Genomic DNA, 16,325 nt, shown 5'->3' with positions numbered 1-16,325 from the left:
ACCCCTCCAGAAACACCAAAGGTGAACGATAGTTGTAGCTTATCTCACCCCAGACCATTAGGCCTGGGATAGGACTAGTGTGACGTGGGCGAATGCACTCTACGAGACGGCGCTCACCAGATCTACGTCGAACGTGCAAATGACCGCCGGATGCTGTGGCCGAGCGGTTCTAGGCGCTTCAGTCTGGAACCGCGCTGCTGCTACGGTCGCAGGTTCGAATCCTGCCTCGGGCATGGATGTGTGTGATGTCCTTAGGTTAGTTAGGTTTAAGTAGTTCTAAGTCTAGGAGACTGATGACCTCATATGTTAAGTCCCATAGTGCTCAGGGCCATTTGAACCATTTTTGCAAACGACCGTCACTTGCGATGGTAACTAGCCACCGAGTCGGCACGAGAAAGTTACAATTTACTATGCAAATGTTTGCAATTTAGACTCGAAATTCAAATAATTAACCCAAGAGAGGAGTATATTTAATTGCACAGTACTCTATCTGACATTGTTATGTTCACCCAGCTTTGCAACTAACTCGAGTGTGACCAGTTTCATCATATGAGATTATGTAAATCTTTACCTTTTTTTATAACCCTCCAAAATTAATGATTGATGGGAGCCAAGGAACGCATATTATGAACACATAAGCGCTGTGAGAATCAGAATAAGTATTGAATTTATTGAGTTCAGAAGAGACAAAACTATCAGATTGTTACTAAAAGTTTTCCCTAAGTGATAAGAAGAGAACAGTTAAAATCTACACAGTAAACTTTGAAATAGATTCTGTGACGGCTCGCATTCTCCCTACCCAGATGTAGTGAACAAAATTCTATGTATATCCGGTCACAAGTCCATAAACGCATTCTCCCTACCCAGATGTACTGAACAAAATTCTATGTATATCCGGTCACAAGTCCATAAAAAAATAACGTCTAGTGCGATCACGAATGGTGCCAACTGGTAATCAAAAGTCGCGAGTTCTATCGCTCCAGCAAGATGGAGCAAGGCTGATCAAAGTACGCCGGTGCTGCGTATATTTACTAGAAATAACTGCAGCTGTACCCAGTGTTTCCGTCGACTGCCTGCATTGCTCGATGGGTTGCTGTGTAGATGACCGACAGAGCTGCAACTGAGACGCTGCGCGTCCTAGGCAAAACTACTACCTTCATACTCGGTAGGATATTATACAGAATACTACGACTGCTCGCTAAAGCAGGCAGAACAAGAACGCCTGTTTGTCCTACTCAGCACCAGCGGCTGCCCAATCATCATCTTGCTACAAAATTTCCGCCAATCCCCTGTTTTCCCTCCAGACATGGTGTGCGCAGGAATCATCGCCCCACGTCACACAGTTTCAGCCAGTGGGCAGATTCTGGGAGGCATTTTAAGTTGAAACGTTCTCGAGGCTTCTACGTCTCTGATGGAACCATGGGAATGTTTCCTCAGAGCCCCGCGCCAAGAGCAGGAGTGTGAGGAAGTATAAAGAACGCACGTCACCAACACCGCGTAGCGGCGCCAGACTTGTCTTTTGTGTTAATACGGCGCCTTGGCCGTAAAAAACTGAGTCTGGGCCAGCTTACCACGTTGTGCAGAAATCGTAGCTTTGAGTTTTGCGGTATGGGACGAGGGTGCCACCCCACCCCGTCCTGTACAAAGGCTGCCGCCAGCCGGGGGCGGCGTGTCTGCTGGTTTTCTCTCGAGCCACCCATGGGGGCCAGTATAAACAGCCCACACTCGGCAGTTGCCTTGTTGTGGCTCAGTCACAGAAACAGAAGCTAGCTGAAATTATTTTCATCTGCTACAAAATTTGCTATTTGCATGAAATGCAACATTTAATCACCACTTGCCCTGCTTGGTTACTCCGGTGTGAAGATAACTAGAAATGTTCAGAATGATTCCGCAAAACCATCTGAATGGTTGTTTATTAAGAATGTAAGGTGGGCGAGTAATGTGAGTCTTGCACCCATTGTGGAGGGGCACATCGGTTGCCACCTTGCAGCGTGCAGGCACAATCTGCTTTCATCGCTGAAGACCACGGTGCGCCATTCCATTTTCCGAGTGATCCTCTGACAGCACCAGTCGAGCCATGCACATCGATGCAGTGGCGTGAGTGGAAGACAGTTTAAAGCTGTATGTGCCCGTAGTCCCACTGCTAACAACAGTTCGCAACAGTTTGTGTCGGTACGTCTGGGCTGACGAGCACTCATATCTGTGCTGGAAAGCTGTACGACCTGTCGATGATGCTCTCACAGCACGACGACCCTGGCGGTTGTCTGTGCTGCGTGAACATCCTGCACCTCGGCTACGGGTGGAGAACGTTCACGTGACCACTGATACGAGCAGCGTTGCCCAACTGACGGAGCACGTACAACTTCTGTGGCAGTTCTCCGAAAAGACGATTCCGCCATTCGGAACGCCACGATTCGACTCCGTTAAAACTCGCTTGGCTGTAGAAAGCACATCTGTGTCTCCATGGCACAGTTGCCTACTTGCTTCACACGTTTGCACCACACTGAGCCTTCTGGCTGTGAGCATTTCGTACTAAGGGGTAAACACGGTAGCTGTGCCATTACGATATCTATTGGCGGACGACGTTGAAACCATTATCAGTGCATCTATACTTCGCAAGTGGAATATGTAGTTATCAGATCAAAATCGACGTCGTGTTTCCAGATGTATTAATTTGTGTATTTGTCTCTCTCTCTCTCTCTCTCTCTCTCTCTCTCTCTCCCCCTCTCTCTCTCTCTCTCCTGATGTTTGTTTGTATCATTGTACAGGATGTGGTTTTTTCATGATACGTGAAATTTTATATTAAATGGATGCCCTATCTGTCGCCACAGAAGTCAGCTAACTAATTTAAAGTAGGGAGCTAGTATGTGCCGTCTGTCTGCGAACCGCGTAAACTTTAAACTGTTGTAATATTTCGTGTGAAAGCGTACTGTAAGCTCATTCATCAAACAAAAGAACATACCGGTCCCTTTGGAACGTTTTACATATTGTACGAGTAGAATGGAACTAGGCAGTCATACAACCTTGCACTGTTGACGTAACTCATGCCAGTGAAGTGGTGTGTGTGTGTGTGTGTGTGTGTGTGTGTGTGTGTGTGTGTGTGTGTGTGTGAGAGAGAGAGAGAGAGAGAGAGAGAGAGAGAGAGAGAGAGAGAGAGAGAGTGTGTTTGTGTGTGTGCACGAGGCGGGGTAATGGGGAGGAGTTTGGCGCCTATCGTTTGTATGGACTCAGTGCAGTAAGATGCATCGACATGAAGACATGACAGAATGCCAGAAAGCAATTATTTTTGAACGTGCTCGTGATCACACGGTGAATGAAACTGGCGAATTTGTTGGTGTGTGTGTGTGTGTATGTGTGTGTGTGTGTGTGTGTGTCAAATCTTATGGGACTTAACTGCTATGGTCATCAGTCCCTAAGCGTACACACTATTTTAACCTAAATTAACCTAAGGACAAACACACACATCCATGCCCGAGGGAGGACTCGAACCTCCGCCGGGACCAGCCGCACAGTGTTGGTATGTCAACAAGGATTGTCCAACGGGACACGGGGATGGTGTGCAACTCCTAGCCATGTAACACCGCGTAATAACAGTGGTCGTGAGAACATCCTGTACGACAGGAACTGGAGACCAATGTTACGCTGTGTCGATGACAATTTTAATACTAGTTGTCATTTTAAAACTATTATTTCTTCGGTTATTTCTTCAGTAACTATGATATGAAACCCTAGTCCGATCTAAGAGAGGGCAACTTGATTCCGAGCGAACGAGGTGGAAGGAATTGTATGCACTGGAACTTTGGAATCGAGTGCCTCGCAACTGGTCATGGCGCCCAGCCCCTCATACAACCGTCTATCTTCATTGGGCCGAACAACACAGGGACAGCAGTTTGCAACAGCTGGTATGGTATAACAGTTAATAACCCCGCAGTCTGCTAGCTCTACGGGATCCAATCATCAGTTAGTGGCTTCGGTCGGATATGTTACACCTGAATAAATTTGTCGACTAACTTCCTCGTCAAACTGAACGCATTATCAAACCTGGAGGCGGTACACAGGGTATTCTCGTGATGGCTCCCAGCGGCGATTAATTTTTGTCCTATATGCTTACTTTCTGGTGCAGAAACTGTCAGCGCAGCATTCTCCTTAACGAGTGTGGAAAACGACAGGAGCGTTGTACCAGAGCAATAGTCTTTGATCTACCGCGCGAACTCGATTCGGGTCTCTCTCACCTCTGTCTCGCAAGCCACTACGCCTGCCGTATTTGTACTGTTTTTCAGTGAACTGACGAACGCCGGCAATCACTTGTTCTTTCCTTCAGACTGCTGCTGGAGGCCCGACTATGTGTCATGTCAAAACCATCATTTTTCCACTGCTCGTTTCCATTTTCTTCCTTGCTTTCAATGCTAGGCATTTCGTGTTCTGTTATGCAAAGCTGTCCCAGCATTCACCTGAACTAGTTCAGAAAACCTCGAAAACTGTAAATCAGTATGTCTAGAGACAGAATTGAGGTTCATAACCGTTGCAGTGTTAGACTGAAATAGTTAAGTGTAGCATACACGTTTCCCCGACGTAAATTACCATTTATATTGTCTGCCACGTGTCCCACTGCCCACGATCGAGTGAAATTACGTATATCCAAATTTACGGACTTTCGTATCATTTTGAACTAGTCACCAACAACAAGCGTGTCATCTGTTTACATGTGCGGTCTAGAATATATAGGGTGATTCAGAGAGAAAGAACAGATTTCAGTTGTTTATTACAGACAAACTATGATTGACACATCGCGCATGCCACTGGATAGAGGAACGTTCAAAGTTTTATGTTCGCACAGACACTTTACCATACACTCAACATGAGCATCAAAACAGTAGTCCATTTCATTCCACACAAGAATCAATAGGCCTCTGTTTATTGAATCGAAACCTTCAACAGTACGCTTTCTCAGCTCTTGAAGAGTAGTTGCCATAGGTGGTACTAAGACTCTGTCTTTTATGTACCCTCACAGAAAAAAAAATTCGCAAAGTGTGAGGTCTGATGACCTGAGAGCAGAAAAGCAATGACCAAGATCTTGTTGTTCATCTCCTCCAGTCCAGCGTTGTAGGATGGTGGTGTTAAGATAACGCAGCACCTCAACGTGAAAAATATAGCGGGGCGCCGTCATACATAAATCGATATCATTGGAATTTTCGTGAAGTTGAGGAAACAACCAAGTTTGCAACATGTTCTGGTGTGACATTCCTGTCACTGTTTCCTCCGAAACAAAGGAAGGTCCATAAACTTTATGGACAGAAACCGCACAAAACACATTCAGTTTCGGAGAGTCTCCTTCATGTTCAGCGACTACGCCAGGACTTTGTTCAAATGGTTCAAACGGCCCTGAGCACTATGGGACTTAACTTCTGAGGTCATCAGTCCCCTAGAACTTAGAACTACTTAAACCTAACTTACCTAAGGACATCACACACATCCATGCCCGAGGCAGAATTCGAACCTGTGACCGTAGCGGTCGCACGATTCCAGACTGTAGCGCCTAGAACCGCTCGGCCACTCCGGCCGGCCCCAGGACTTTGTGACCCCCAAAATTCTTACATTGTGGCAGTTTACTTTATCCGACATATGAATCGTCAATTCCTCCGAAAAGATGAGTCATTCAGAAAAAAAGTGTCCTTTGGCGTATCCTGGAGGACTGAAATGGAAAATTATCCTCGAGAATTGAAATGCAAAATTCGTGCCTTCTGTTAAGATCGCAGGGACGCAATTGCTGCAATTTTCTAACTGCAACTCGTAAGGCTTCGTGTCTAGGTGTCGTTTCAGAACAAGCCACACTGATGCCTGAGGAATCTGAAGATCCTGGCCTGACCGTCTTGTGGATTTCCGAGGGCACCCTGCAAACGCATCTCGGATACGCTCGACATTTTTTCATCAGATATGCGTCGCCGGCCAGTACTCTTCCCTCTGAATACGCAACCAACTTCTAAAAATTTTCTATGGCAGTTATAAATCTGCTTTTGCAGAGGCGGCTTCTCTCTGAATCGACGGCGGAATGCACGTTGCACTTCAGCAATGGATTTAGTGCAAATTGTAACATACAAAATGATTTCTCTTGTGGTGCAGTCTCCATGTCGCTACAAACAACAGCGCAGCTGTGTATGAACATTAAACCTTCCTCTATCCAGTGACACCCGCAATGTGTTTCTATCTTCTATAGTTTGTCTGTGAAAAACAATTGAAGTCCGTTCTTTATTTTCGAATCACCCGGTGTAGACCTTGTTATTTGCCCTGCACTGTGTTTGTTCTTCGTGCCATATGCTTTCATATGTAGTCGCTTGAAGAGGAAACTTCCTCACCGTAGAAAGAGGTGAGCTCTATGCACTGAGATCGCCGTTTTTCTACATCGTTATGATTATACTCCTTTATCTGTTCTCATTTACGTCTCGGTTTGATTCATTTCACATGGAAACAATCTATTTCGTCCACACACCTACCTAGACGGAATGCAGTCTCACGTTATCCGTCCGAGAAAAAGAGCAACTCTATGACTGCAAGTTCTTATTGAAGAAGCCGGCCGCTGCGGTTCTAGACGCTTCTGTCCGGAACCACGCTTCTGCTACGGTCGCAGGTTCGAATCCTGGCTCGGGCATGGATGTGTGTGATGTCCTTGGGTTAGTTAGATTTAAGTAATTCTAAATCTAGGGGACTGATGAAATGGTTCAAATGGCTCTGAGCACTATGGGACTTGCCGGCCGGTGTGGCCGTGCGGTTTCTAGCGTCAGTCTGGAGCCGCGTGACCGCTTCGGTCGCAGGTTCGAATCCTGCCTCGGGCATGGATGTGTGTGATGTCCTTAGGTTAGTTAGGTTTAAGTAGTTCTAAGTTCTAGGGAACTGATGACCATAGATGTTTAGTCCCATAGTGCTCAGAGCCATTTGAACCATTTTTTGTACTATGGGACTTAACATCTGAGGTCGTCAGTCCCCCAGAACTTAGAACTACTTAAACCTAACTAACCTAAAGACATCAAACACATCCATGCCCGTGGCAGGATTCGATCCTGCGACCATAGCGGTCACGCGGTTCCAGCCTGCAGCGCCTAGAACCGCACGGCCACCCCGGCCGGCGGGGACTGATGACCTCAGATGTTAAGTCCCATAGTGCTTAGAGCCATTTGCATTTTTTTCTTATTTGAGAAAGAGAGGAGAGGAAATTGACCTTATCCCCGTCAAAGGAACTGTCGCGGCATTTGTCTTATAGGATTTAAGGCAACCATGGGAAACTAAATATGAAGGTTATTTGAGTCTCGGTGGTACTAAATGACCGGCCGGAGTGGCCGAGCGGTTCTAGCCGCTACAGTCTGGAACCGCGCGACTGCTACGGTCGCAGGTTCGAATCCTGCCTTGGGCATGGATGTTTGTGATGTCCTTAGGTTAGTTAGGTTTAAGTAGTTCTAAGTTCTAGGGGACTGATAACCTCAGATGTTAAGTCCCATAGTGCTCAGAGCCATTTGAACCATTATGCTAGAATTTTCCTCCTCCTGTTTACGTATGGATCACGGGAAGAATGATTTTTAAATGCCGCCGTATGCGCTGTAATTAATCTGTGTTGTAGTATATTCCAAGAGGCATCATTTAAAGCCGGTTCTTGAAAATTTGTTAAGTAGGCTTTCTTGGAATAGCTTGCGCCTGTCTTCAAGAGACTGCCAGTTCCGTTTCTTCAGTATCTCTGTTAAACACTCGCTAGGGCTAGATAAAGTTGTGGCCATTTATGCGGCCCTTCTCTGTATCTGCTCAATATCCCCTGTTAGTTCTATTTGGTACGGGTCCCACAAACTTGAGCAATATTTTAGGATGGGTCACACCAATGATTTGTAGATTGATTGCACTTCCCCAGTATTCTACCAGTAAACCGAGGTTCGCCACCTGCTTTACCTACGACTGAGCCTATGTGAGCATTCTATTTCATACCCCTACAAAGTGTTACGCCCAAGTATTTGTACGAGTATACCGATTCCAACTGTGACCCACTGATATTATGGTAAAAATGTAAGTGGCGTGTGTCTAGGGCCTCGCGTCGGGTAGACCATTGGCCAGGTGCAAGCCTTTCAATTTGACGCCACTTCGGCGACCTGCTCGTCGATGGGTATGAAATGATGATGATTAGGACAACCGAATACCCAGTTCCTGAGCGGAGAAAATCTCCGACCCAGCCGGCAATCGAATCCGGGCCCTTAGGATTGACATTCTGTAGCGCTTTCCACTTTTTTTCTTTTTTTTCATTTTGTTCGTTGTTGATCGTTGTGTTTGGTCGTTGCGGACGTCACGTGACATCCGTTCAAGTTCGTTGTTGACCCTTTCACACAGTTTTTTTATTACAGAGGCCAACCAGCTCTCTGGCCGAACCCATTGAGCTACCGTGCCGGCAATCACTCAGCTACCGGGAGCTGACGATGTTATGGTCGTACGATGCTATGCTTTTTTTCGTTTTGTGAAGTGCACAGTTTTACCTTTTTTGAACATTTTCTGCAAGATGCCAATATTTGCACCACTCTGAAATCTTATCAAGATCTGATTGAATATTTGTGCAGATTCTTTCAGACAGTACTACATTACACATAACTGCGTTAGCTGTGAAGAGTCAGAGTTTAGTATTAATATCCAGTGCAAGGTCATTATTATACAACATGGACACCAAAAGGCCTTACACATTTCCCTGGGGCACATCCGAAATTACTTCTAGATATGTCGATGCCACTCCAGCCAAAATAACTTGCTGAGTCCTCCCTACCAAAAAATCGTTAATTCAGTAACAGATTTCGCTTGATGCTCCATAAAATCGTATTTTTGGTAATAAGCTTAGACATGGTACTGACTCAGAAGCTTTTCCGAAATCGAGGAAAACTGTATCTACCTGACTGTCTTGATCCACGGCTGTCAGTATGTCACGTGAGAAAAGTGCGAGTTGTGTTTCAAATGATCCATGTTTTCAGAGTCCGTGCTGGTTGACATGGAGGAGGTCATTCTGTTCGAGATACGTAGCCCTATTACGTTGGGGCTCAGAATATATCCTAAGATTCTACAACATATCGATGTTAAGAAGTGGACGTGCGCCCGAAGTGTTTCAAAGTTGTTTTGTCGCTCATCGCAATGGAGCAGCGTCTTTGAATTAAGTGTTCAAGACGTTTCCAGAGTGTTTTGAAGAAGATAAAATTGGAAAGTTTGTCTCGGGCACCATGACTCCCGACCAACACAACAAGCGGAAATTCTGCTGCACCTTAATTAAAATGCAACACGTGGACAGTTATTTTCTGTCATCAATGTTGACGAGACTTGCTGTTGTCTATATGAACCTACCACAAAACCACGAAGTGCACGTGGAAGGTCAAGACTTTGACGACTTAACCGACACTGAAGCCAATGTGGTGCGCGAATTAAACAATATCCCAAAAAGGATTTTTCTGGTAGTTTCACATGGTTGTATGAAATTTCTGTGCGTTGTATTCAATTGGGGGGAGGGGCGGGGGGAGGGAGGGGAGTCTGTATAGAACACCTAAAACATTAAAATCGCCACCACAACTTTTCTCAATTTTTTTAAATTTTTCTTTTGTAATCTAGTCTCAACCCGATCAGTGATAACGCTAACTAAGTCACATGTATCATCCTCAGTATTGCAATTTTAACTAATGTTAGTGTTTCTATTGTCGTCGTTTATACCGTTTCTAAGGTTTAGTCTATTATTCCTGCATTGTGCCTAAGACTTGGTACGATTAATGCCATGTGGATTGCTGATACTAGTAAATACTGAACAATTTTTGATGTCGTGGCTCTGTTTCGTATTGTCTGTCAGTCTTACAGACATCATACCCTAAAACCGCTACACTATTGCCATATTGTGGATTTTAATGCAAGGGCTACAACAAGATGGGTAAGTAACTTATAAGGGGTAGTCAAATGAAAACGAGACGGCTTGAAAAAAATAAGTAAACTGTCTTTTATTTCAGAAGTAATCGCTGTAACTGTTAATACACACATCTCGCTGTGAGACAAAATGGCCAGTGCCTTCATGGGAGAAATTTTTGCAGTAGCATAGGGAACCATGATTGTAACCGGGCGTGCACTACTTCGTCCGAAACGAATCGACGAGCATAAATGTCTTTTTTCGGGGCTGGCCCACATATTGCCAAGAATGTTTCGAGTATGCCGCAGAAGCTTTGCTGGGAAGCTCTTACACATCCTTCAAACAGTCCCCATCTCCCCCCATGCAATTTCCATATTTTTGGAGTCTCGAAGAAAGACATTCATGGTCGTTGATTTGCTTCGGACAAAGAGGCCCACGCCTGGATACACTCATTCTTTTGTAGGCAACCGCAAACATTTTTTCATGAAGGCAGTGACCGCCTTGTCTCATAGCGGGATAAACGTGTTAACAGTGCTGGATATTCCTTTTTAAATAATAAGCAGTACTTACTTTTATCCATCTGTCTCCTTTTCATTCGAGTGCGCCTTATAAATGTTAATAAAAAAGGTGCTAGCTAACCATTTCCTATTGAATTCTATAAGAAACAGTTATTTAATTCAAGAAGTTGTCCTATACGAACAACTCATAAAGTACAGTCAAAATGGAATCGACTGGAGCCACAAAAATAATGGGAAAGAAGGAATTGGACAAAATCTGAAAGAAACTATAAAAACTAATTCCTAATTTTTTTTACCTTTCATGGCAGATCTACCAAGAGCTGAAGGCACTGGGTGAATTGGACAACACTTACCTGGTGTATACATCGGATCATGGCTACCATCTGGGCCAGTTCGGGCTTGTCAAGGGCAAGTCGTTCCCATTCGAGTTTGACGTTCGTGTGCCATTCCTGGTGAGAGGCCCTGGCGTGCAGCCAGGCACAGTGTGAGTATCCCTAGTCTAGCAATCACTTAGTATCCCTAGCCTAGCAATATCTTCATCACTTTCTGGGACTTGGTAAAGCTTTTCAGCAAGGTAACTGATTCATATCCATAGATGTTAATTATACCTCAGTTATCTGTTCAGGGGCATATCCAGGGGGGGGGGGGGGTAGCCGTTGGGCTGCAGGTCAACCCCCCTCCAGAACTACGCCTGTTTCTTCTTAATCTCAAAGAAAAGTCTTTTCACCAAAGCTTTCAGATTTAAAGTTCCCAAAAATTTTCACGCTGTCGTAGTTGAGGTTATAATAGATTGAGGAAATACCTTCATTTACTTTAGACAATTTGGAGATGACACAGTGATGCAAAATTTCTTTGAGCATCCCCTCCCCTCTGTCCCACCCCCTTGGCCCCTTTCTCAAGGCCAAAATCCTGGATTCGACTCTGTCTCTGTTTTATGTAAAATGTTGATATAAGAGTCACAGCTATAACCTCAAGAGATTTAGGCAAACTATTGCAGTGAAAATTTTAATTGCGTTCATGAGTTCAGTATGTTAACACACTATCAAATCGCTAACTGAAAACTTTTCCCACCTGCATAATTTTTCATTAAGCATTAATTTTTCTTGTACTATATACAGAAATGTTAATTTGATATATGAATAGATTTGGGCCATTTAACAAATCCTAACTAATGACACAGTAAACTATTTTACTTGCCTGTCCATGTTTCTTGTAAATGAATCAGACAAAGAACCTTACTTATTTATTCTGACACTAGAGCAACTATGGGAATATATTATGGAAATGATGCATTGTTTGAGATGACATTCTGTAGCTATGTGAAAGAGCAGAAGACTATTTGCAGTGAACTTCTTCAAAAAGTAGTTTGAAAATGTGCAAAATGTGAGGCTACGACAATATGCCAAAAGAGTGTAGCCTCAGATGCACCATATGAGGTTTATGCCATATGCCAACCATGGCATTTAAGTTTAGTACATCATTTTGGGATTTTTGCAAAAAATTGAGTGTAATCACTTAAAGGCACCAAACTATTATATTCCAATATTCAAGAGCTATCAAATACTCTTAATAAAGAAACCTTGCTACATTTAACAAAACTGGAGAGCTCAAATTTAAGACACATATCATAATTATGAGTATCAATATAAAGTACTCAACAAATTTAGTCCTTTTTACATAGTAATGTCACTAACCTATGCCAACTGTCAATAATCACATTCGACTGTAATTAGGTAACTCCAGTTGAAAACACTATCAGTCTGTTTCTGCAGTCTATATACAAATGTGTGAGCATTTCATGTTATTTCATAAAACTTCATCAATTGTAACTATAAAATGAGTTGCTGTTCATTAACAGTATCCCACAATATGTAACAGATATGTCAAAATATATTCAACAGTACCTGTATAAAGTGGTATAGGAATTCCAATATTTATCAACAAACTATTATATGAATTGATAATCCAGCATTAAGAGCTAGTGCACATCACATAGTTTTATTTATCCTCCTCCTTCCTCATCAGTCAATGTTAATGTCCATATCACTGCATTTTTTAATGTCAAAAGTATCTGGACACCCCTAAAAAAATACTTTTTTCATATTAGGGGCATTTTGCTGGCACCTGCTGCCAAGTATTCCATATCAGCGACCTCAGTAGTCATTAGACATTGTTAGAGAGCAGAATAGGGCGCTCCGCAAAACTCACAGACTTTGAACAAGGTCAGGTGATTGGGTGTCACTTGTGTCATATGTCTGTATGTGAGATTTCCACACATTTAAACATCCCTAGGTCCACTGTTTCTGATGTGACAGTGAACTGGAAATGTGAAGGGACATGCACAGCACAAAAGCGTACAGAGTGACCTCAAATGTTGACTGACAAGACTGCCGACAATTGTAGAGGGTCATAATGATTAGTAGGCAGAAACGTATCCTGATCACCACACAGGAATTCCAAACTGTATCAGAATCCACTGCAGGCAAAAAGGAATGCAAATGTCTCAAAAATGAGATTGGTAGGAAGTGCAGAATGGCTAATCAAGGATGGACAGAGGACAATTGTAAGGATGTAGAAGCATATATCACTAGGGGTAAGATAGATACCGCCTACACGAAAATTAAAAACACCTTTGAAGAAAAGAGAACCACCTGTATGAATATCCAGAGCTCAGATGGAAAACCAGTCCTAAGCCAAGAAGGGAAACCACAAAGGGGGAAGGACTATACAGAGGGTCTATCTATACAAGGGCGATGTAGTTGATGGCAATATTATGGAAATAGAAGAGGATGTAGATGAAGATGAAATGGGAGATACGATGCTGTGTGAAGAATCTGACCCGGGAGTAGACAACATTCCATCAGAACTACTGATAACCTTGGGAGAGCCAGCCACGAAAAAACTCTTCCATCTGGTGAGCAAGATGTATGAGACAGGCAAAATACCCTCAGACTTCAAGAAGAATTCTTTACAGATGAATGGGAAAACTAGTAGAAGCTGACTTCGGGAAAGGTCAGTTTGGATGCCATAGAAATGTCGGAACATGTGAGGCAATACTGACCCTATGACTTATCTTAGAAGATAGATTAAGTAAAGCCAAACCTACGTTTCTAGCATTTGTAGACTTAGAGAAAGCTTTTGACAATGTTGACTCAAATACTCTCAAATTCTGTAGATGGCATGAGTAAAATACAGGGAGAGAAAGCTATTTACAATTTGTACAGAAACCAGACTGCACTTATAAGAGTCAAGGGACATGAAAGGAGAGCAGTGGTTGAGAAGGGAGGGAGACAGGTTTGTAACCTATCTCTGATGTTATTCAAGCTGTATATTGAGCAAGCAGTAAAGGAAAAAATGAAAATTTAGAGTAGGAATTAAAACCTGCAGAGATGAAATAAAAACCTTGAGGTTCGCTAATAAGTTAGTAATTCTGTCAGAGACAGCAAAGAACCTGGAAGATCAATTGAATGAAATGGACAGTGTCTTGAAAGGAGGACATAAGATGAACATCAACAAAAACAAAACGAGAATAATGTGAATGTAATCGAATTAAATCAAATGATGCTGAGGGGATTAGATTAGGAAATGAGAAACTTAAAGCAGTAGATTAGTTTTGCTATTTGAGGAGAAAAGTAACTGATGATGGTCGAAGTAGAGAGGATGCAAAAGTAGGCTTTCAGTGGCAAGGAAAGCGTTTCTGAATAAAAGAAATTTGTTAACATCGAGTAAAGATTTAAGTGTCGGAAATCTTTTGTGAATGTATTTGCATGGAGTATGGAATATTTGTATGGGAGTGAAACATGGAAGATAAATAGTTTAGACAAGAAGAAAGTAGAAACTTCCGAAATGTGGTGCTACAGAAGAATGCTGAAAATTAGATGGGTAGATCATGTAACTAATGAGGAGGTACTGAATAGAATTGGGGAGAAGAGGAATTTGCGGCTCAGCTTCACTAGAAGAAGGTAGGACACTTTCGGAGCGTCAAGGGATCACTAATTTAGTATTGGAGAGAAGTGTTGAGTGTAAAACTCGTAGTGGGTAGACCAAGAGATGAATACACTAAGCAGATTCAGGAGGATGTAGGTTTCTAGTAGTAGTTGTTGTTGTTTTTTAGGGAGGAGACCAGACAGCGAGGTCATCGGTCTCATCGAATTAGGGAAGGATGGGGAAGGATGTCGCCTGTGCCCTTTGAAAGGAACCGTCCGGGCATTTGCCTGGAACAACGTAGGGAAATCACGGAAAACCTAAATCAGGATGGCCGGACGTGGGATTGAACAGTCATCTTCCTGAATGCGAGTCCAGTGTGCTAACCACTGCGCCCCCTCGCTCGGTGCTGTAGGTTGTAGTAGTTACTCAGAGATGAAAAGGCTTGCACAGGATAGGGTAGCATGGAGAGCTTCATCAAACCAGTCTCTGGACTGAAGACCACAACAACAACAACAGACTGGCCTGCACAGAGTCCTGACCTGAATCCTGTTGACACCTTTGGGATGTTTTGGAACGCCGACTTCATGCCAGGCCTCGCCACCGGACATCGATACCTCTCCTCAGTGCAGCACTCCATGAAAAATGGGCTGCCATTCCCCAACAAACTTTCCAGCTCCTGACTTAACATATGCCTGTGAGAATGGAAGTTGTCATCAAGGCTAAAGGTTGGCCAACAACCATATTGAATTCCAGCATTACCGATGGAGGGCACCACGAACTTGTAAGTCATTTTCAGTCAGGTGTCTGGATACTTTTAATCAAATAGTGTACATTAGTACTCCACAATCCACTTGACGCCATTTGGTGGAAGATTCATTTGGAACCACTAGCTTATCCCCCTTCATATGTTCCATTCGCAATGTTGTACCAGGGAAGAATGGATTATCCATAAACCTCTGTATTAGCTCTATTTACTCGCATTTTCTCATTCTGGTCTTTTTGAGACATATGTGGGAGAGAGTAATATGTTGTCTGGCTCTTCCTGGTACATACTCTGTTGTAATTAGAATAGTAAATATCTCTGTGATTCACAATACCTGTATTGATGTAGGTCAAAAAGATAAAATGAGGAGCAAGCTTTCTGCATATCCACATCTATTTGTAGAAGACAAGAAGAATAAACAGATATATATGACTTCTCTACAGTTCCAATACAGGTGACAGATGAAACACATGAAAATGCGTGAACTCCACAAAGAATTAAGGAATTATTAACACATGGACTAATGGGGGCTTTTCAATTGACTTCTCGAATATTTTCTTGTACTCCTTCATGTACAACTGACATTGACGCAACAAACTCGTAACTTTGAGCCCTACACAATGCAGAGTGCAGCCCATACTTTTCCAGGTACTGTTGAACATCTTTTGTTTGTCTCACATCAACAGGAAACACCAGAAGGATTCTCAAACTTCCACAATGACATTATCTATATGGACATACCAAATTGAATTATTTGGGCTTTTCTGTTTTTATCGGGAGAGCTATCTACAATTCAAAATTTTGCCATAATATTTAGCCCTTTTTATATCTGCAGTAATTTTTTTCCTTAACATGTTCACCCAAAATAAAAATAAATTCATTTTTATCCCTTTTGCAAAATAAGAAAGCACTCTCTTTAACCCATTAGAGGACTTCCAATATCGGTTCATATTTCACCATCAGCACCAATTCTAAGAAATTTTTTCTTTTTCCATGAAATGTCTTCATGATGACTGCAGAAACCAAGGTTTTTCTGGGTTAAGAATAGGCGCTGTAAAATGTTTCTCCACTTCTTAGTCTCCCAACTTTCTGATTATCTGTGTCAATGGCTGCTTAAGTTTTTATCCCATAGAAAGTGTTCTCCATTTTTCTACATTTGATAGTTATTCAAGTCATGGGTTATACTTCGATATGTATGGATTCAGCTTCCACCACTAACAGA

The 16,325-nt window shown here is 42.9% G+C and overlaps 1 protein-coding gene across 2 annotated transcripts in view; it reads left to right on the top strand.

Annotated features, from left to right (window-relative positions):
* LOC126162400 (extracellular sulfatase SULF-1 homolog) overlaps nucleotides 1-16,325 on the top strand; it is a 782,309-nt gene that overhangs the window by 635,011 nt on the left and 130,973 nt on the right. For both annotated transcript variants that reach the window (XM_049918893.1, XM_049918892.1), the window contains exon 8: nucleotides 10,722-10,897. In XM_049918893.1, coding sequence (XP_049774850.1) covers nucleotides 10,722-10,897 — 176 coding nt within the window. The remainder of the gene's footprint in view (nucleotides 1-10,721; nucleotides 10,898-16,325) is intronic.

The sequence above is a fragment of the Schistocerca cancellata genome, chromosome 2 (assembly GCF_023864275.1).
Source record: "Schistocerca cancellata isolate TAMUIC-IGC-003103 chromosome 2, iqSchCanc2.1, whole genome shotgun sequence".
In the NCBI taxonomy this organism is placed as follows: Eukaryota; Metazoa; Arthropoda; class Insecta; order Orthoptera; family Acrididae; genus Schistocerca; species Schistocerca cancellata.
Note: the sequence above shows the minus strand (reverse complement) of the source record. Positions and strands in the feature narration are given on the sequence as shown.